Raw genomic sequence first — 22,027 nt, forward strand, 5'->3', positions numbered from 1 at the left:
AATTAAGCAGCAGTGACCTGCAAGGTGTGACGTTATGATTTGAAAGTTCCACGCTAAACTACTGTGAAAGCAGACAAAACACATCCATCTATAGCAACCCCAAGCTAGTTTAATTCTTTTGTGCATGTATAAATAGAGAGATCCCCAGCTTAATTTTGTGGGAACAGAGATCAATCAGGTGATTAATTGATTAAGCAGCCAATTTAAGTTAGCAAAGAGAGCAAAATGGGTAGATCTCCTTGTTGTGATGAAAATGGTCTCAAGAAAGGACCTTGGACTCCTGAGGAGGATCAAAAGCTTGTGCAATACATTGAAGAACATGGCCATGGAAGTTGGAGAGCTCTTCCAAAGCTTGCAGGTTTGTGATCTGCTACATATTCTTAAGTTTGAGTCTCTTCATCAAGCTCGGGTTGTCTTGCTTGCTCTGATACAATTATAATTTGTCGGTTTATCCATCACTATTCTAAAAAATTTACCAAAAAAGGAAAAAACATGTGAGTCTCTCTCCGCCATTAAAGCCACTAGCTATATTGGAAGGTTTGCAATTACTAGCATTTGAGCTCGGCTGGGTTCTCGATCTTGCTCTAATAAGATTATAGAATTTGTTAATTTATCACTATATTCGAACCCTGAAATTGATAAAATTTAATATCTAAACCTAATAGTTAATTTTATATATTAGACAATCTTTCATCAATCTTTTCGATAATTTCATTGTCTGATCTTTTGTAGGTCTCAACAGATGTGGCAAGAGCTGTAGATTGAGATGGACAAATTACTTAAGACCGGATATCAAAAGAGGCAAATTTTCTCAAGAAGAGGAGCAAACAATTCTACATCTCCATTCTATCCTTGGAAACAAGTACTAATTAATTAATTCTTTAACTTATATATTCTTATATGCATGCATATATGCTTTGAATTAATATCATATATCAAACTAATTTCTCTTAATTATACAAAAATGCTCTAAAGTTAACTGATTAGCAAGTTAATACAAAGCTAACCACCATTTTGGGCCCATCACATTATGTAATCTCGTAATTCAGACCATTCATTTTTTAGGCCTGATTTCAAAGATTATCTTTGTAAAAAATCACCAAAATAATAAGTTATTTAGCTATTTGATGATTATAATAACAATCATTTATATGTTTTTATCGAAAACAATGTTTGTTTATTTATTTAATCATAATTAAATAATAAAATGATTTTCATTTTGGTTAATTTTTTGTAATGATGAATTTTGAAGTGAGATCTAAAAAATAGACGATTTGAATTATAAGATTAAGCATGTGAGTGGTCCAAAAAGATGGTTAACTTCGTATTATCTTGATAACCAGTTAACTTTGTATTATCTTGTTAACCAATTAGCTATGCTCCTACTTAATTATATGCTTAATTAATTTGTTTAATTACTTTCAATTAGATGGTCAGCAATTGCAACACACCTAGATGGGCGAACTGACAATGAGATCAAGAATTTCTGGAATACCCATTTGAAGAAAAAGCTGATCCAGATGGGGTTTGATCCAATGACCCATCAACCAAGAACCGACCTCTTCTCCAGCCTGTCTCATCTTTTGGCCCTGGCCAACCTACAGGACCTCCTTCAGCAATATCAGCCGTTAGATCACCATCATCATCATCATGATCAACATTCTGTAACACTAAACGCAGAGGCTGCTGATCAGTGGGCCAAGCTTCAATATATGCAGCATTTACTCCAATCCGTAGCTAATTATACAAACACCACAAATTATAATAGCCAGAATGAAAACCCAGTTTTAAATTCATCACAATTAGCAGTACTTGAAAATATTCCAAGCTCATTTTCTTTTGGATATGGTACTACCTCTCAACCACTCCACTCTCAAATTAGTCACATAGACCCATCACAAGTCCCTTTCAGTAGTGATCAAATGGGCCAAGGCTCCAACTTTACAATAATGGACATGATCAGCAGCCAACAAGATCATTATAACCCACCTCCTGAGGATCATGATGAGTACTCTCCATCGTTTCCTGATCCATCTCCTAATCCTAGTATTAATATTATTCCTCCAACTATGACTGAGACTACATCGATTAGCGTTAATCTTGGAGATGCCAGGAGCATTAATACTTCTAGCTATGGAGGTACAACTACTTCTACTTCTTACTGGCCTGAACTATTTCTTGATCAGGATGCCAATTATGCTTGAGAATTCTTAGTTTTTTTTTTTTTGGCCAGGGAGAATTCTTAGTTAAAATTACAGTTTGAGAGAGATTTTATAGTTTGTCGTTAATTAGCTACAGCCTCCTATATTGCATGCATGCATGCACATACCCACATACAGATACGTGTACATTATCTGTGTATTCTTGTATACATACGGTTTACATACATGTTGAAGCATGCAGTTTCGGTCTGTTCTGCGAGATCCCGATCCAATCAATCCGCCCGCCAGTGATACGTCTTGTGTCTTCTTTGTAAATTTGAGTCCACCAACTACTGAATTTTGTGTTTTTTCTGTAAGTTTTAGGTAAATTTTGTACTTGTGTATGTTTCTAATTTTAATTTTCTTCATTCCGGTCTCAACAAGGCTTATTAATTACTGTAAAATCATTGTTTTAGGATTTAACTCTCAAATTTTAAATTTCGACATGATCCAATAATTAAACTGACACCATAAATGGAAAACGGCCAGCATATGCCATTACACATTATTTATGTACAGAATTTTGGAATGACTAGATACGTACCATGGAATTAACTTTGACCTTAACTTGGATCGAAGATTTCTGATTTCACACCACCTCTATCTTTCAACAAAATTAATATATTGTAGTGTGAACCCATACCACTTTGTAGAAACTTCATGACCTTAAGGGCTTAAGGTCCTTAACTATTAATAGCATGTCATTTCTCTTTTTATCGGATGTCCCCGAAGGGACATTAATAGCATGTCACGGTTTCGTAGACGTCTACGAGATATACAAATTCCTTTCTTCCCAATTGTAGCTAGTACGTATAGTTTCAGCGTATCTTACCTAAGGCAAATACAAAATGCTAAAGCAATAACATTATTTGACTAAATGGTGATGGCAATCAATAAATATAGTTATAACTTAAAGATGTATGCTCAATTGATCATATATATATATATGCTCCTTTGAAGACATTGATAATAGGAATAACAACCGATCGAGTAGTGTCATTCTATATTTATGTCAAATACAAGTCAATCCTAACAGTACATATTAATTAATCACGTCAGATGACACAACACATGACACAACACGCTATTAACCCAGCCCACTTATTATAATACAGGTTGCCATGGTTGTCAAAGGAACATTAAAAATCAAGATTTGATAGTTTTCTCCCTCCCTTTTTCCCCTATTGAAAAGAAAAAAATTTCACCACCTAATCCTACCTCATGGTTGTACAGGTCTCTAAGTCTCTGATGTCATGACAATCATGTTGAATAGGACTTTTATGTCAAAATAATGCATGGAAATGGTATCTTTGTTTCAAGCTGACAACCAACTCTAGCAACTCAACTCTTCACAAGGAAAAGGAAAAAAGTTTACTAACGCCCGGGACAAGGCTGCCAATCCCTATCATATTATACAAGAGAAATGTACAACTTTTGTACAACTTTTTACTCACAAAACTGCTTACATGACTTGTATACAAGGAGTTTTATTCAATTTCTCCGCGTCTGTGTGTGTGCCTGCAACTGTAGTTTTGGTTAGAGACTGGAACATGTTACGCGTGTTAAGGTCCAAGCAGTCATGGGCAGCTTGGAAGACGCCAGAAACTACTTAAAATGACAGCACAGCACATTTGATTGTGGCCATGGGCCCTGAAGAGTTCAAATGTGACGTACCCAGAGATAGACAACAAAAAGCAAGACTACCATAACTCTTTAAAGTTTTTTAATTATGCAAAACTACTTTGGAGAATTAATATGAAGTTAGACAAGCAGTTCAGACTATCATGTAATGATAAATCATTCCAACATACTAAAATCAAAGCTATTTTACACCTTCTGCTATAAGGTCGTACCCCCACCATCTGACATAAGAGATGCAGCTGCGGCAGCAGCAGTAGGAACAACCCCAGTTGAAATGCCCGGTTTTGACAAATGCAGGAGCCTGAGAAATCAATTCCAGATGTATGAATATGTGTTGAGTAAATGAAAATTGAAGACATGCATCATAAACCTTAAAATCGGTTTGCCTACTCCAGTTTAAGGACCAACAATTATTAGGTTTATGTAATTTATATGCACTGTCTATTGCAATTGTCTCATCATATATTATATTATCAACCAACATGCAAGAACTGTTCAACTTGGACTGTCGGGACTGCTGACCACCCAACCATTCCTTATTTATGAATAAGAAGGCAGAGGGTATCCGGCCAATAGATATGCAAGACAAAAATGGACTAGTCTTTTTTTTTTTTCAAGTGTAGACCACTGGAACCTATGGCCATAGGACATACAATGAAAGAAAATGGGTTATAAGTTATAACTAGGTGGGTTTTTAATGAATCTTGAGAAAATTAGAAAAAACTTACGGCGCAAGATATTCGCAAAAAGATGACACAGCAGCCACAACTTCATTATAGTTTTCAGACGTTGCAGGGGCTGTCACTTCGACCAGCTGTATCCCAGGAGTTACAGGGACAGCCTCATCTGTAGCATGTAGTTGAAGCATCTTATTAACTGATGACACAGTCACAGTGATCTGTGTGCCCCTCTGGAAATGGAAGGCAAATCCCACTCTCAGTAGCTCATGGTCCAACTTGTAGCCAAGAGCATAAAATAAGCGAAGGACATTCTTGCTTGCTTTGCTTTCGACCATGGTTCTTACTAGAACTGAAATTTGCTCAGCACCTGCACCTCTCATTGCACCCCCTACATGCCTTACGGTCCTACAGAATTTAGAATTTGGCATAAATATGTGAGGGTGAAAATATAAATATACACAGGTTGATGAATATGACATGGGAGGTTTTTAAGTTTTACCATGTTGGTTCAGTTTGTTCAAGATTGCATATAAGTCGAACCTCTGAGGCTACAACTCCTACAGAAAAGAAAATCATAACCAGTAAAGGCCTACCGAATAATCTCTTTCTGTGCTATTCAGTGGATATATACTGAACCAAACCGCACCATCAGAAAGTCATGGCAAATTAGCATGATCATATGTGAAATGTCATAGCAATCACTATGTGAAAGTCACTATATACTATTTTTACTACTTGTATAACATGAAAACAGTACAGTCGGACAGAAACTCTTAACAAAAGCCAAATAAAATTCACATGCATCAATTCAAAGGTCACTTAATGAGAAAAAGGCGAACTTAGAATACAGAAGAAAAGAAAAAAACAGGTAAAAAAATGGACTTCCGGGCAAAATTTTATTAAAACACACCAGGAAAGAGAGAGTCCACAAAAGAGGAAAAAAACCATTCTGAATTTGCCTAAATTGTGCACAAAAATGTGTTTAGAAATATTATATTAATATTGAAAGAGGAAAAGAAATCATATACCAAGGTTTGGGCCATTTTTAAGGCATATCTCATGGACCCTCAAACGTTCTCTGCGAACACCACAAAGACCCTGAAGAAGAATCTCAAGGGCCTCAACATGCTGCAAAATGTAAACCATATGTTAGATGCAACTCCAAACACTCCCCGTATTAGGAAAAAAAAGAAAACATATAAAAGGGGGAAAAGGGAGTCTTTTTAAGAATCTTCTTTCCAATTATAAACAAAATAGAGTAGACAATCATGTATAATTTGTGCTTGTTTTTTTTTTTTTTTTCCAAAGAAAAACTACCGAATAAAATGATCCAATATAATATTCCTCACATATTAACCCCAAATGAAACATTGGTAAACTTGGTTAGAAGAGATGCACCAAAAAAGTGAGTATTAAGTAAAAAATTCAATCCTTCTCATCCAGTAGTAATATATAGACATGCTATCAATCGCCATAAAGTGATTAGAAAAACTTGCAGGAATTGTATAACAAAATGTAAGCAAGACCCAATCTCCACATTAGTAAAGTACTCACCTGTGTTTCTATAATTCCCTGGACCACGCACTCCATCCAAATTTGCTAGAGTTGATCTCCCACTTGCTGAAACTTCAATGAATTTAAAGCAGAGTAGTCAGAAAGAGAAAACCGCAAAATCCCAGATTTTTTTTTCCCTTGAAATCCATACAATATCAATTAAATCTCCCAGATAATAATACTTAACTGAGAAAACCCAAAAAACTGTGGAATCAAAGGACGAAATATCAAGAATCAAAACATAATTGATGAGAAAATAATTAAGAATTAAAATACTAACCAGGTTGTTGGGTCTGTTAGGTGTTCCTGGTTCTGTGTTCAGAAGCTAAACGAACGGAGTGGTGGTGGCACTGGCACAGCACATATGATAGTGGCCATGGGCCTGAAAGTTCAAAACGTGAGTGACCCAGAGATGGAGAGTATATACAGAAAAATCTTACGGGTTGTAACATTTTTTTGGGCCTTGAATCGTCCCTATCAGACATGCGGGTAGCAGACCTACCTACTTCAGAAGCCCATTTAAGTTTAGGTCTACGCAATACTAATGTTCAGTTTTTTTTTTTTTTCATAAATTCTGTATGAACCCACCATATTTGCCCATTGGAGGGAGCCGTCGGCATGCGGTAGGAACGCCATAAAAAATGGGAGGGCATGGGTGGGGTTGAATTGGGTCTGGTTCTGATTTTTTTTTTTTTAAATTTCTTTAATACGAGTGAAGAGTATAATTGGGGGTGTCTGTAAAAAAATCTTGGTGGTGGGTCAACACAGCAAATATGGTGGAAATTTTGTTATATCGCAGTATGACCAATCTACTCAATTTATAACACTTAGACAATTTTAAAGGTATTATTTAGAGAATTAGATATTAATGATTATACATATATTATAATTTGAATGAATTAGTCACGTTGCTACATAATTTTACGGTCACGTGAAATTTTTTTTCAATATGTGGGTTTATATAAATTTTTTATTTTAGTATATGAGATGACAATTTGCGTTAGCAAATTATGTTCTTATCGAATAATGGTTAATTCTAAAATGACTTTGACAGCAACTCAACTTGAAAAACACAAATGTAACCAAATAAAATTAAGATTGTGTTTCTCATTTCCTCTCCTTTTTCATATTTATTTGGCAAGAGGGTGAATTGAAGACCCGGTGTGTACTTTAGTGATTAAATGATACATGAGTGTTGGTGGTTGATATATACTTGATACTTGATACTTGGTAGAGGTTTGAGATGGAGTGGACCTTGATAACATGACCATCATGAATTCATGATCATGTACTCATTAGCAGCTAAAGCCTAAAGTACAAACAAAAACCATTTAAACAGAGCACATGCACATGCATGTGCACGGTGAACCAATTTTAGGCAAAAGCTGACCTTTGTCTAAATTTTGTTTTCCTGTTTGGTTCCAAAATTTGGTGTAAATAGGTGATGAATGCCGGGTACTTGTAAAAGAGCAGCTTCTGCAGCTATACAACAATGCCTACTCAATCTTGCTGATTGAGGTGTTAATTATTGACCCCCACCAACTTCTTGACTTTCTTTTTTCTATATTTGTTTGGGTAATTAATTACTTGTTAAAAGTATGTCTCTCTCTAAGTGAGTGGATTCTGTCACCTAATCAAGTTGTGATGTTAGGGCTTTAGGCAACACGGTTGGATGGAGAGAAACTTGCATGATGTATACACATGAGTGATGGTTATTAACTTATTAATCGACAAATTTTGAGTACTAGTGAATACTTTTTACACTTAATGTAATATAATAATTAAATAGATTATTAATTTTAATTTTTACAAATTTAATTTAACATTGACTATATACTTACATATAAGTTTTTTCTTCATTATATGGTCTTTTAAATTTCAAAACTATTTACTCAACATTGGAAAACTGATTGAGGGCTGTTGGAAGGCACAAAGCAGAATGATGTCTATATGGGCAAAGGAACAGTAAGTATTCGGCACCAAAGGTTGAGGAAGGAAGAGTATAAATTTATGGGGCCTTGAGAATCATTTCAAATAACCGTCCAAAAGGAAAAGGTGGGCGGAATATTTTCTTGCTTTTTGGTTGCTGAGGAGGGGTGGGGTTGAAGCTTTAGCATGTGTATTAAAGGATGAGGAACTGCCACCTCGTGGGAGTTGGGACTATAGGATATTCTTTAAATATGACATAAGGGGTCTAAATGCATCCAAGAATTTTGTCAACACATTATTCAACGTTAAAAAATAAATTAAATTAAATTAAATTACACAAGTTACCTCATATTTGCATCATTTTTTAAGTTAATATCCTAAAAAAGAAAATTACAAAAACGTGCCTCAACTTATATTTTTTTACGCACATATTTCTGTCAAATTTTGTTGTCTAGAAGGCCATTATGTGTCGATGTAACACATTAATATGATTTTAAAAAATAGTCACATAAATAAAAAATAATTATAAAATATAAAATAATTATAAATCAAAACACAATAATTAAATTAAAAAAAAAATCCCCCACCTTTGTGTAAATCGATCACCAACCAATCCCCAAATGTTTTTTTTTTTCTTGTTTGATCTGCAACTCTCACCTCCTCATTTTTCTTCTTCTTTATCCTTCTTTCTTTTTTTTCTATTTCTTTCTTCTTGTTTGATATGAAAAAATAAAAAATAAAAATTGAAACCCAGCCGACCAAAATCGCAAGCCTTCGTCGCCAAGTTCAACGACTGGCTCGCAGATCTAGTCGCCGACTAGATCTCTTCTCCGCCAACGAGCTCTCCTCCGCCAGCTCTTCACCACCGATGAGCTCTTATCCGCCGACGATCTCTCTTGAATTCACGCTGCAGCGCCTTTCTCTGCTGGGAAGAGTGGGCTTGGCTGAGCTTGGTTGGCTTTCAGTTTTTTCCTTTAGATTGGATGATAATATCCTTGATTCTGATGGCGGGTGTAGCTCTTGTTATTGTGAATCTTCATGTTTGGGTTGTGTAGCAATCCTGTTGTTGGTGATCAATCTGGGGCTTTTTTTTTTTTTTTTCTTTGTTTCTTTACTTTAATTATCGGGTTTTTTATTTTTTATTTTTTTGTAACTATTAGACAATAACAATTATTATTAGACAGTAGCTCTTTAATTTAAATTGCAAAAACATCTTATAAATTGACACTCACACACAGTGACAATTTATAAAATGCTTTTGCCCTTCTTAAAAAAAAAAATTCTTACTAAGCACTCGGCGTAAATTGACAGTTAATGACAAACACTTATTTAAAAAATTTTAAAAATATTTTAACCTAAACAATTAAACCTATATCCAACACAACACTAACATTTATTTTAAATTAAATAAATTGAAGTATTTTCATTAAACTAAAAAAATATGTTTCCCAATTAAAACTGAATTTTTTCTTTTGAATTATTTATTTTTTTCATTTAATTATTCAGTATTTAAAAAAAAAAAATAGCAACCACTCATGTCTCATCCCCACCACCAACCCAGCCCTCCGCCATCGCTTCCTTATTCTCCCTTATCCCCTTCATTCCGTCACCTCACCATCGACGGAGAAGATCGACAGCCCTCCACCTTTTTCCTCTCTCTTTCTTATTATCTTTCTCAATTTGCAGAACTACCATAGCAGAGCAAGGGAGGCGGCGGTCGCCGTCCTCGAATCTAGGTATAGAAAGTAGGAATCATTTTATAGCGCAATTTGTGTAGATCTATCTCTTTATCAATCAGACGTTTATTATTTTTTTTCTTTTTAATTTGGTTGATTTTGTCAAATACAAATTGTAATTGCCAGAGATCTTTGATATAAATGATATATTTTGATCTCTTCAAATATGAATTGTGCATTTTTCTATTTAATTTTTATGATTTGTAATGAATCTCTGTTAGTTGATCTATATAAATGCATAAATGTCCAAATCTCTTTATATATAAATTTTAAGTTTCTTCAACAATATTTTTGTTCAAATGATTGAAGACGTCTTTAACACCTCTCTTGAATGGATCTCTATGATGCCATTGCGCATACCTAATTTGGTGTTGGATGGTGGTGGTTATGGTGTTTGGTGGTGGTAATGAGTGTTGGGGTATAGAAAATATGAATTGTTGAGTTTTGATAAGGGTAATTTTGAAAAACTTATTGAGTGTAGTAATAAATTTTTAAAATTTTAAATTTAGAGTTAGGTGTAGAGATTATAATAGGGATAAAAATAAAAAAATTAAGTCCGAATAGCGACACCCATTTCTTTTTTTCCTTGGAAAGAAAATGTCAATTATGGCTAGTGGGACAACTATGACCAGACACCCCCCCTCCTGGAATTAAGCTGACTATGACCCTTTTTTTTTTTTTTTTTTTTTTCATTTTGTCGATATCTAAGTGTTTTAATTAGTACATTCAGAAGGGTAAAATATAGAAAATTAAAGAATTTTCAAAAGTTTTTTTAAGATTTCAGACATCTGATCAAAATTTTGGTCAATTTAGAAGCTTCTCGTCCACTATCACAATTTCTCAAACATCACTATGTGATGTTGCCAATCTTCTACCAATCTTCTATCCCCATGTTTTGGTTCTGGCCAAATTACAAAAATAGTTATTATATTTTGGCTCGGTAAGGACATTATTGATCTAATTATGATAATTTTATCCATGTAATTGTCTGATGTTTAGAATCTAAGGACAAACCTCATTTCCGTTATATGCCACACACACATGGGGCATTTAAGGTCCCTGTAATTTTACCTAAGTTATACTAAAATCCCTACAGCTAGATTCGATTTCCACTAAGGTCTTCAAATTAACATTTTAAAATAATTTAAATTTCTCCACATATGATATGTGACCAAGGAATAAAATTTCGGGTTTCGATGAAATTTCGAAGATTTTTAAATTTCGACAAAAATTAGACTGAAATAACAGAAATTGCTATCAAAATACGGAAATTTTAAATGAAACTTTATCATATGTTTATTTAACATATTATCTACTAAATTGATAAATAAAAAGTTGAAGAAACCAAATTATATAGTAGATTTCATGTAATATAAGATGAATATAATGCATACTGGAGACAAGTACTGTTAAATAAAATTAGTATAATGAATAAATGAAATTAGTATATTATTTATACTCTATAATCTATACACTAAACCCTATATATTTTATAATCAATACTCTATATTGTTTAAGATATGATATATGATATTAGGATTTAGGCCTTTTAGGGTATTTTAATTAATTTTTATATAGAAATATATTAGAGTTTATTAGTTTAGGGTTTAAAAATAACTAAACGAAACTCCAAAATGACCAAATAAAACCCCAAATCATTTTTTTTCTTTACAATTGCCCAAATACCCCAAACCCCAATCAATCCTAAACCTTTTAATTTGTTTCTCTTTTTTATTTTTTTTCCTTTTTTTTACTTTTTTTCTTTTCTTTTCTTTTCTTTCATTTCTTCTCCACTTCTCCACTTCTCCCCAATGTCTCTGTTTTTTTTCTTCTCTTTCTACTGTGCCTCTCTCTCTCTCTCTCTTTCTCTGCATCTCCATCACCAACCCACCCTCTCATCTTTCTCCCTCATCTCCCCCCGTTGCCCCCTGTTGCCCCCTGCCGTAGCCCCATCTTTCTCTCTCGATCTCCCCCTGCCACCCCTGCCGCCGCCCCCTCTCCAAAAACTAGTCTTCTCTTTCTCCCTCTATCTCACTCGCCTGAAAATTTCGCCGAAATTTTGAGAATTTCGACGAAATTATTACGAAAATTTAACAAATATAGGTTTCGATACTCTAGAAAATCGAAATTTTTGACGAAATTTTACTAAAAATTTTGAAATTTAACACCTTGTATGTGACCATGCCATCCTTCAATTGACCGAAATAAGAATTTGATATCCTATTGCAAACAATTGACAACTACATAAATAATAAAAATAAAATTGTCAAAACTAAAGTCTACATAAACTTTAGTTAAAAATTAAAAATTGGTGAACCATTTTTGTTAGTTACCCTTTTATACCCAAACCCAATGATGCAACCCTTTTATACCCAAAGCCTTTTGACCCTTTTGTTAGTTTCCTTTCTATAATTGTATGTAACGAAGGAACGTGATGTTGATGATGTTGTAAATGATGCATCAGAAAAATGGAAATGGAAATGTGTACGCGCCAGAAACAAGAAGGCGCCGCATCATAATTCACTTTCAACAGTGACGCAAAAATGGAATCTAGGCTTTTTCAAGAGCCCAAAAATAAAAATAAAAAGGAGTAGAGGCCCACCCCAGACAGAGGCTAAACCCAAGGAGTCAGGCTAGTCAGCATTCAGCAATGCCTATCTCTCCCATGCCAAGCTGTCCCCCTCCAAATTCCAAGCTGCCAATGCAGTTGGGACAATCAGATAATATTAATACAATTATTGCAGAAACAAAATCCCCAAGTAGCAAATTATAGTAATTTGCACCCACAAATAGAATCAGATGCATGCAGGCAAAAAAAAAAAAAAGGATGACTGTATTAGAGATAGATAAGTTTTCAAATAATAAGATTTTGAGCACCAAAATAACTTTCAAAATGAAATGACAATGATAGTGATTCAAGATTAAGAAAGGGATTTCTTTGTATTACTCTAAAATTTATATTTTATTATTTGTAAAGTACTAAAAAAAGAAAGTGTAACAAATTTATGAAGTTGGAATAGTATTGCCTTTAAAAAATTGTGCAACAATTACCAATAACATTATTTTCCTGTCAGAGACAGAGGATTTGAGAAGGAACTAGAGAGGTGGATGGGATTTTGTTTTGTTGCACAAGAAAAGAGAAAAATGAAATTTTTTTTTTTTGGTAAAAAAGAGAAATATGAAAATCTTGAAAATAGAAGTTGTGGCTGCAGTTTGCCTATCAATTTGTTCGTATCCTCCACTCTCCATTGGCATTAACCAATCCCATTCACTCGCTTCCTCCTCTCCAGCCCATCTTTCTCTTCACCAAAAGGGCCCTTTTGTAGCAACTAGCCTTGAGAGACATATATGCACGGGAGATAATTTCACCCAAAAAAGTGGGAAAATAGAAAACAAATAAATGGGAAAAATAAAGTAAAAGATAGGGGTTTTTTTTTTTCAAAGTCCAAAAGTCCATGATCGGCCGCCCTATTTGTAAAAATACGATGACAAATAGATTAATTTTAATGAGGCGAGCGCTCCGCACTTTCACTAAGCACTCGGTATTATTCACCGAGTGCTCGGTAATTGCCACTGTCACTATTAGACAATCGTAATAATTTTTACTGTGCAATAATAACTAATTAAATTGTCATTGTGCGATAATAACTATTTGAATTTCATAATTGCCACTGTGTGACAGTGATAATTTGTCAAATTTAGAAAGAAAAAAAAAACCACCAAGCGTTCAGCACAAAAAATACAAAAACAAATATAATGTGGGCTTTATTTCTATAAAGTACACTATTTATTATTATAATTTTTTAGATGAGTTTGTTTATTATCAAAGACTTAAAATATAGACTTTAGATTAATTTATTTTAAAAGATAAAAGAGAAAAAAAAAATTCAAAATCTTTGACACCCGAAACGGAACCTTTTCTTGCTTATGGGTCTAAAATCTCATCCTCTCATAATAGTATAATACTCAAAAAAGCATGACAAATAAATAAAGCAAAAGATAAGATTGATTAAGAGTTGCAACGCCCTGGTGTGCTGAAAGAGAGAGAAAGACAGAGAGAAGGGTCTGGTATATAGTTGAGATAGAAAGTAGTTGTGCTGGGTTTGCTTTTGAAATTTTATTTTTTGGGAGATGTCAGGTGGTGGGTGCAGTGTAGTATGGTTCAGGAGAGATCTGAGGGTAGAAGATAACCCTGCTTTAGCTGCTGGAGTGAGAACAGGGGGTGTGGTTGCTGTCTTCATATGGGCACCTGAGGAGGAAGGCCCTTTCTGCCCAGGAAGGGTGTCAAGATGGTGGCTCAAGCACAGCTTGGCTCATCTTGATTCCTCTTTGAAGAGTCTTGGCACTCCTCTCATCACCAAGAGATCCACTGACAGTGTTTCTTCTCTTCTTGAGGTTCTTATTTCCACTGGTGCAACTCAGCTCTTCTTCAACCACTTGTATGGTCAGTTCTTGATTCTTTTTCTTATCTGTAATACTATTTTTTTTTTTTTTTATGCCAGACCACACCACTGTAGTAAAATATGTTCTTTTCAATCTTCTGGGTTGTGCCTCTTGAACCCTGTAGGTTGACCTCAGCATACTTTTGATTTTTGTATGCTTTTTGAAATTCTCTCTTCTTCTGGGTTTGGTGCTAGTTCAATAAATTTCTTGGTTTGGTGTGTAAATCTCTAGTACTGGTTGATTGTTGGAAGCAGTTCAATTTGTTCTCTTATAAAATTCAAAGGTTGGTGCTTTGATGACTGGCTGAATTAGACTAGAGTCCTTGATTAATTTGATCAAGTTGCCTATTAATCACCATGTTCCTGTTTTGGGTGATTTATTGTTCACTAGCTGTTAACAGTCCAGAGGTCTATTGATTGGGGCAAATATGTTATTTTTTTGTTTGCAGTACAGTGGTCCCTTCTTACCTAGAGTGGGTGCAGATGCAATTATGAAATGTTCATCTACCGTAATAGAATGTTTGTTTAGTATCAACTTAAACTTCTGTGGATCCTTCTGTTCTTCAGTTAATGAATGCTTATAGGAAATAAAAGCAGCAAGTCATCTTTTTTAATTTAATGCTTAGTACTATCTTTTGTATTTCAGATCCTATATCACTGGTTAGGGATCACCGGGCCAAGGAGGTTTTAACTTCTCATGGAATAGCTGTGCATTCCTTCAATGCGGATTTACTGTACGAACCATGGGATGTTAATGATGTCCAGGGTCGCCCCTTCACAACCTTTGATGCTTTTTGGGAAAGATGCCTTAGCATGCCATATGATCCGGATGCACCACTTCTCCCCCCTAAGAGAATCATTTCAGGTTTTTTATTCTTAAACTTCAACCATAATCAATATACCAAGCCTCTTATCCTATCTTATGTTCTGTCTTGCTTATTTTGCTACAAATTTTTCGAAAGACTGAACCACATTATTCATTGGGTGGTCTGTTTCTGTTCTGATTTTGTGGTTCCTATATATTACATAGGATTTAGTAGAAATAGCATAGCCTCTGAGGTGGAGTAATTGTCCTGACTATGTTACTGGTGAGCGGGCATTTAAACGTTCATGAACTTTTCAGGTGATGCATCAAGGTGCCCTTCTGATACATTGGTTTTTGAAGATGAATCAGAGAAAGGAAGCAATGCGCTTCTTGCTCGAGCATGGTCACCTGGGTGGAGCAACGCTGATAAGGCTCTGACCACATTCGTTAATGGACCATTACTTGAGTACTCTATAAACCGCAGGAAGGCTGATAGTGCTACAACATCATTGCTTTCTCCCCATTTGCATTTTGGGGAGGTAAGTGTGCGAAAATTATTTCATCTGGTTCGGATCAAGCAGGTTCTTTGGGCCAATGAAGGCAACAAGGCTGGTGAAGAGAGTGTGAACTTGTTTCTGAAGTCTATTGGTCTTAGGGAATACTCGAGATACATTAGTTTTAATCATCCTTACAGTCATGAAAGGCCTCTTCTTGGGCACCTAAAGTTCTTCCCCTGGATTATAAACCAAAACTATTTTAAGGCATGGAGGCAAGGTAGAACTGGCTATCCATTGGTGGATGCTGGCATGAGAGAGTTGTGGGCCACTGGCTGGCTGCATGATCGGATACGAGTAGTTGTTTCTAGTTTCTTTGTAAAGGTTCTGCAGCTTCCATGGAGGTGGGGAATGAAGTATTTCTGGGATACGCTCTTAGATGCTGATCTTGAAAGTGATGCTCTTGGTTGGCAATATATATCTGGGACTCTCCCCGATGGACGTGAATTTGACCGCATTGATAATCCACAGGTGCGGATGTTGAGCTTGGTTATCTAGAACTTTTAGAGAGCATGTGCACCTACACAAACATACACACACAATTCTCCAAAATTTTAAAAATGGAAAATCGTGCCATATTTTTTTACTCATATGTTGCAATTCTTGTTTTCCAAGGTTAGTATATGGCTTCAGCTCAATATTCTGGTGTCCCTCATCAAGGGTCTTCAGCAATGAATTTGAATCTAGTGCACCTTTTTTGTCATTGCACATGAATGTTCATAAGGTTTCAATTTTTCAAAAGTCTAGGGAAGATATTTCTGCCTTGATTTCACTGTCATATGATGCACAAGAAACCCTGAAAGGCCACCCAATAGTGACTACTAGGTGTATATGGGAAGTGTGATGGTGGTTGAAATTGCTGTAGGTCAAAGAAGCAAACTATGGATAGTATTCTCAAAGTAGTTGGCATGCCCTAGGAATCTTTACTTATGAGTATTGATAAACACTGGGATTTTGGTTTTCAGGCCAGACTAGGGAATTTCTCTTTAAAGTACTCAAAAAGAAGAAGCTCAAGTAATTTGTTTTTGCCCATTTGACATTACAACAGGCTTTATTGTCAAACTTTATTTAATTGGTTTTTCTTCACTTTTTACCTGTCTGTCCAAAGCATTAGGTGTAGACAATTTTTTAATACAGTTATGAACATTGATAATTTGATTTATGCTCCTCTTCCGAGGGGATTTATGCAATATTAGCACTCTTAGTTGATCAAGTTTCAGTAGAGAAAAGATTCATATTGATTTGATTTCTACAGTTTGAGGGCTACAAATTTGACCCACATGGGGAATATGTGCGAAGGTGGCTTCCTGAACTTGCCAGGCTACCAACTGAATGGATACACCACCCATGGAATGCACCAGAATCTGTACTCCAAGCAGCTGGAATTGAATTAGGATCAAATTACCCTCTTCCTATTGTAGGAATAGATGCAGCAAAAACCAGGTTGCAAGAAGCATTCTCCGAGATGTGGCAGCATGAAGCTGCTTCAAGAGCCGCAGTTGAGAATGGAACTGAAGAAGGACTTGGAGACTCCTATGAATCAACCCCAATTTCCTTTCCTCAAGACATACAAATGGAGGAAAGTCATGAACCGGTGAGGAACAACCTGACTCCTGCAACTCGACGCTATGAAGATCAAATGGTGCCAAGCATAACTACTTTGGTGAGAGTTGAAGAGGAAGAAACTTCTGTGGATCTTCGAAATTCTGCAGAAGAGAGCAGAGCAGAAGTGCCTACAAATGTAGTTATGAATCAAGAACCAAGAAGAGACACCTTAAACCAAGGGGTTTTGCAGACTATTCATAATGACACTGTGCCTCTATCCAATGCTGCAATAGGGCTGCAACATGCTGTTGAAGATTCTACTGCAGAATCTTCCAGTAGCACTAGGAGAGAGAGGGATGGAGGTGTAGTTCCAGTTTGGTCTCCTTCGACATCTAGCTACTCGGAGCCATTTGTGAGTGATGACAATGGCCTTGGAACAAGTTCTTACTTGCAGAGACATCCTCAGTCTCACCAAATAATGAATTGGAGGCGGCTATCTCAAACTGGGTAAGAACTCTTAAACTATTACAAAATATGCAGTACCTTTCCTGAATGACTGTAATAGATAGTTTGTTGGGTTCTTTGTTCTAAACAAACTTTTTTGCACCTTCCTCTTCCTTTATCAGTTCAGAAGCTTAGCTTCGGGATATTTCACTTCAGACTCTAACAAACATGGAATTGGGTCTACTGTCTCGTATGTATTACTTAAATTTCTTGAGTTGTGAAGTTCTAATAAGTGAATGCCAATTTATTTTGAGGGAGAGTTCATGTTTATATTCACAGGCAGGGTTAGTCTTATTTCTTTTATACTCCTAAAGATTTTCACTCCCAGTTTTCTTCTCTTGCAGGTAAACATATAGATGCAATAGGGAAAAATGCTGAGAGGTGTAATGATGCAACGCCATCTAATCCTATGGATTGGGGAACGTGAACTTGTATTCCACCTTGAGTGATCTCAACAGCAGTAGACCTCCTGTGTGTATGATATTCTCTAATTAGTACAGGCAGCGCATTAGCTATCCAATTTTTTTTTTATTGTTCTACCATAATGTAGCTCTGTTGTATAGCAATGTTGTACTCATAAAGGAAGAGAGTGAAATAGGATGTGTCTTGAATAAACTCAGGGTTTTGCCTGCTCATTCCATTGATTAGCAGATATTTTAACATAATATATTTTATATGCTATATGTCCACATTTTACTTCTTGTTGTAGGTTTGAAAATTTGCTGGTCTGTACTTTGAAATTGCTGCCACAAGGTATCTGCAAAATATCTTTACATCCCTAATGCGACGTTGAGGTCAAAGAGATGAGCTACTAGATTGAGCAATGCATTGAATCTGATATAGTCCCTTAAAAGATGAAAAAAAGAAAATGAAAGAAGTAAACAGGAATAAATGCATTCTCACAAAGTCAAGTTTTGTATTTTTTTCGTTCAAAAGAGGTGGGGGAAGGTGAGACTGTGAGAACCAAATACTCGTGTGGTGTAGGATAAGTGCTCTATCATTGGAGCTATGAACCCCCATTCGTACAATCTTATTAGAACTCTGAACTACGGATAATGAGTCATTTTACATTTTATTCGGCACGATCAGGGTGATTTTTGACACTATGATTATAGCCAAGACCCCTGTTGAACTTCATACTTGTGGAAGTGTTCTGTCAATTGGATCAGCCTGTAAATAAAGATGATTGTACATGATATTGGTGCTCTCATCAGATTTTGCGGGCTTAGATACCCGGAGAACACTGTACACCATAGCAGCAGCAATTGCTCCAAGAGTAGGGGCTACAATAAAGACCCAAAGATTCTTATGAACACCAGCAACAGCAGCAGGGCCTAAACTCCTGGCAGGATTCATAGAAGCTCCAGTGATCGGCCTGCAGAATCCAATATGGTAATGTAAAATGCTCATATGAGTTACACAAAAATGCAAGCCATCGTAATTAATAGATAATCAGATTATTATCGAGGAGTTCATTACCCAGCAACAATGACATTAAACAAAACTGCAGCACCTATTGCAACTCCAGAAACATCTTTGCTCTGTTTCTTGTCAGTCAAGTAAAGCCGTAAAGGGTTAGTGCATTTCTCAAGCAAAGTGAACTTGGGTTTTTCAAAATTAGTTTGTTTTTTTGGGGTTCATTAGAATACTATGATACAAGCCAACTGCTACAAAGTAGATGATCATATTCATACCGCTCTGTGATCAGTGGCAACACCACAAATGGTGAACATCAATGTAAAAGTGATTATGAAATCCCAGGTGAGGGCTTGTAGGTGAGTTGTTGAATCAGAGTACTGAGTCAGGGTTGCGCCAAAATTGCCTTCATCGTGAAACAACAGCCTCAGGGTCAGGCTTGCTAGTGTTGCGCCCGTCAGCTGTGACAAGACATACATAGGTAACTATACAACAATACCAAGCATATTTTAGCAAGTTGTAATTTGAAATGTACATAAACACACTTTAGATTGTGTAGGATCTGCATGTGCCTTAATGTTTTATGGTGGTACAGATATAGGGGTGTGTTAATGTCTCACATGTTTGCATGGAAATTTTCGGGCAGCAGCTAAGGCAATAGTAACTGCAGGATTGAAATGGGCACCAGAGACGTGCCCAACTGCATATGCAGCCGCCATGAAAACAAGGCCCCATACAATTCCTATACCCACAATTGTAAGAGGTTGTATTTTATTGACCAGAGCAGCCCCACAGCCCATAAATATAAGAATGTACGTGCCCACAAGCTCTGCCACCATCTATTAATTCACATAAACAAAGGCATCCCATGTAAGAAAATGGAAATATAACTCTTGGTCAATAGAAGATTGCTATGATTGCCGTAATAAAATTGAATGTAGAGTAATGTTACTAGATATCTATCTAATATGTTATGTTGTCAGATTTTCAATATGAACTATACATTTACTGAAGAGTCCTTATCAGTATTTCATATTGATAGCAAGAAAACATTTAGATGTGTCAATTACCTTTTGGAAGTTAGATGGAGAGATATCAGCCTTAATGGTGAGTTTTGGAGCACCATTTGTCTTTGCTTCTTCCATAATAGAGTGTTCAGAGGGCAACCCAAATTTAGGGGAGGCAATTGAAGGTGAATAAGCCATTGCAACACTTGGAAACTAGAACAGCATCACCTTTAGCAAGTACCACTTATATGCATTATTTCTTTGCATTAGAAAAAGCAATTTGCAGGCACTGTCACACTCACAGCCTCACAGAGATATTTAATGTACATGTTATAGAATTTTATACAACTTTCTTGCTCCATCAATTGTTTGTATGTGTGTAATTGTGTGTAGTTTATTGAAGCCGGACCAATCACAGATTTGGATGCCATACAAATCATAGTAAAACTTGATGTGGGACTTCCATTTGTCAATTAGGAAAGTCTCTTATTGAATGACAAGGTCAGACAACTTTTCAACTCAAAAAGCCCATTGAAATTAATCTCTTAATTGTTACACTGCAAATTTGTACCAGGATTAATTTATAAATTTATAAAGCAAGTGACAAAGTCTGTGTTCTACATTCCGGGTGAAGGAAGGGCTCAGCTTCTGGAAAGCAGGATTTCAAAAGTAACAAATTGTGCAGCGAGGTTATTAGTTATTTAGTTTTGCTTGCAAGTCAAGTCCACTTTATTTATCTCTAAATAAAAAATCTCTCATTAAAATTTAAAAGAGGCTTGCATGTATATGTTTTGGATTTACTTTATTTTTATTTTGAAAAGTAAAAAAGTGGGGAGAAAAGACAATGCCTCGTAATAGAACCTTATTAATGATCTCTTTTGGTGCCATACTAAGAAGCAAATATGATAAAGAATCAAGGATGCTCAGAGTAGAGATTATGCCCTTTTTATAGGGCATAAAGCCAATCATTCATAATTGACGAGCCATTGGCCTATTTTACTGTTTTTTTTTTTTTTTTTCCTTAGGCAAAGCATCAAAAGCACTGCAATTTTTCTTAGTAGCAAAGCATCAGATTCAGGACCACTGCAGAAGTCAACACAATATTTATATCACCTCAGAGGGAGGATATATGATTATATGAATCCCTTAAGATGCAAATGATTTGGTAAAGGATCAAGATGAAGCAGCTATATACCACTAGAATGAAAGCTTAAAGCTGTTAAAAAAAAAAAAGTAATGGTCTTAAATTTTTTTATGTATTTTATATCATTTGTTTAATAAATTAGATAAGATGCTGCGTGCCGTTTACAATTCTTAACCTTTCTTCTTCTTTTATTTTTTATTTTTTATTTTAATTTGAGAATACCCACTGACTATATAATTATAAATGCTAAAAGAAAATTGAGATTTGACCAACTGACAGCCAGCTGTAAACAATCAAATTAGGAAAAAATTATAGTTTATTCTTTCTAATATTTCTTATTTGAAAAAAATCATATGGTTTTTTTTCTTTCTAAATAAAGTATTTTGATAATTGTCTTGTCAAAGAAATATGTCATTATTTTTTTAGGGTACAGAGTGCGAGTTCACCTCATACATTCTTAGGGTATATAATGGGTTTGTGGAGACTGCATGTTAGGTTTTAATTCTGAAATTTTAGACTCTCGGAGTTAAAACCTAATATAAAGTCTACTGAACACTTAAACCTAATATAAAACTTAATAACACTTGAGAAATAAGTAAATACTCAAAAATGGTCGCCGAGCTCTCAGCGCTTGGTATGTATGAAAAAAAAAAATATAAATTAATGGACTAATATTATGTAACATACAATAGTTACAATATTATTAGACTTTAGTTAGAATTTTAAAAATCATAAGGTTTTAGTCAATAAATTGTAAAATTAAAGAATTTGAATGAAAGTCTCCCGTCAAATTATTCCCAGGATAATCATGAAGATAAGTAGCTTGCAAACTTTGTTTACACACTGTTGAAGCCTGGAAGGAGAATTCA

At 35.3% G+C, this 22,027-nt stretch overlaps 4 protein-coding genes across 10 annotated transcripts; 2 read left to right on the plus strand and 2 right to left on the minus strand.

Annotated features, from left to right (window-relative positions):
* Nucleotides 1–225: 225 nt before the first annotated feature.
* MYB93 (myb domain protein 93) lies at nt 226–2,289 on the plus strand. Its single transcript, XM_086249582.1, has 3 exons — nt 226–358; nt 733–862; nt 1,430–2,289. Exons 1-3 carry the CDS (start codon nt 226–228, stop codon nt 2,202–2,204), a joined length of 1,038 nt encoding a protein of 345 aa, XP_086105708.1. The 3' UTR covers nt 2,205–2,289.
* A 1,595-nt stretch (nt 2,290–3,884) lies between these two features.
* Nucleotides 3,885–6,468, minus strand: LOC147279473 (mediator of RNA polymerase II transcription subunit). Of its 2 annotated transcripts, none has more exons than XM_086249583.1 (6): nt 6,357–6,468; nt 6,077–6,148; nt 5,551–5,650; nt 5,022–5,079; nt 4,571–4,927; nt 3,885–4,143 (listed from the first exon to the last, which is right to left on the minus strand). In XM_086249583.1, exons 2-6 carry the CDS (start codon nt 6,110–6,112, stop codon nt 4,041–4,043), a joined length of 654 nt encoding a protein of 217 aa, XP_086105709.1. In that variant the 5' UTR covers nt 6,113–6,148; nt 6,357–6,468; the 3' UTR covers nt 3,885–4,040. The 2 variants fall into 2 exon arrangements, with proteins under 2 accessions (XP_086105709.1, XP_086105710.1); XM_086249584.1 differs by having other exon boundaries at nt 6,077–6,142; nt 6,357–6,462.
* A 7,268-nt stretch (nt 6,469–13,736) lies between these two features.
* On the plus strand, nt 13,737–18,292 carry CRY1 (cryptochrome 1). Of its 6 annotated transcripts, none has more exons than XM_086250015.1 (6): nt 13,737–14,185; nt 14,830–15,048; nt 15,307–16,013; nt 16,798–17,594; nt 17,719–17,784; nt 17,938–18,292. In XM_086250015.1, coding segments are annotated over exons 1-6 (2,103 nt in total). In that variant the 5' UTR covers nt 13,737–13,872; the 3' UTR covers nt 17,939–18,292. The 6 variants fall into 6 exon arrangements, 4 of the variants coding, with proteins under 4 accessions (XP_086106141.1, XP_086106140.1, XP_086106143.1 ...); XM_086250014.1 differs by having other exon boundaries at nt 17,719–17,781; nt 17,936–18,292; XR_015123277.1 differs by having other exon boundaries at nt 13,738–14,185; nt 17,714–17,784.
* A 134-nt stretch (nt 18,293–18,426) lies between these two features.
* On the minus strand, nt 18,427–20,212 carry LOC147279475 (nodulin-26-like). Its single transcript, XM_086250019.1, has 5 exons — nt 20,078–20,212; nt 19,628–19,846; nt 19,286–19,492; nt 19,071–19,132; nt 18,427–18,966 (listed from the first exon to the last, which is right to left on the minus strand). The coding sequence occupies exons 1-5, from the start codon at nt 20,210–20,212 to the stop codon at nt 18,726–18,728; spliced, it is 864 nt and encodes a 287-aa protein (XP_086106145.1). The 3' UTR covers nt 18,427–18,725.
* Nucleotides 20,213–22,027: the final 1,815 nt, after the last annotated feature.

This window comes from Dryas octopetala, chromosome 7, assembly GCF_963921425.1.
Source record: "Dryas octopetala chromosome 7, drDryOcto1.1, whole genome shotgun sequence".
NCBI classification, from domain to species: Eukaryota; Viridiplantae; Streptophyta; class Magnoliopsida; order Rosales; family Rosaceae; genus Dryas; species Dryas octopetala.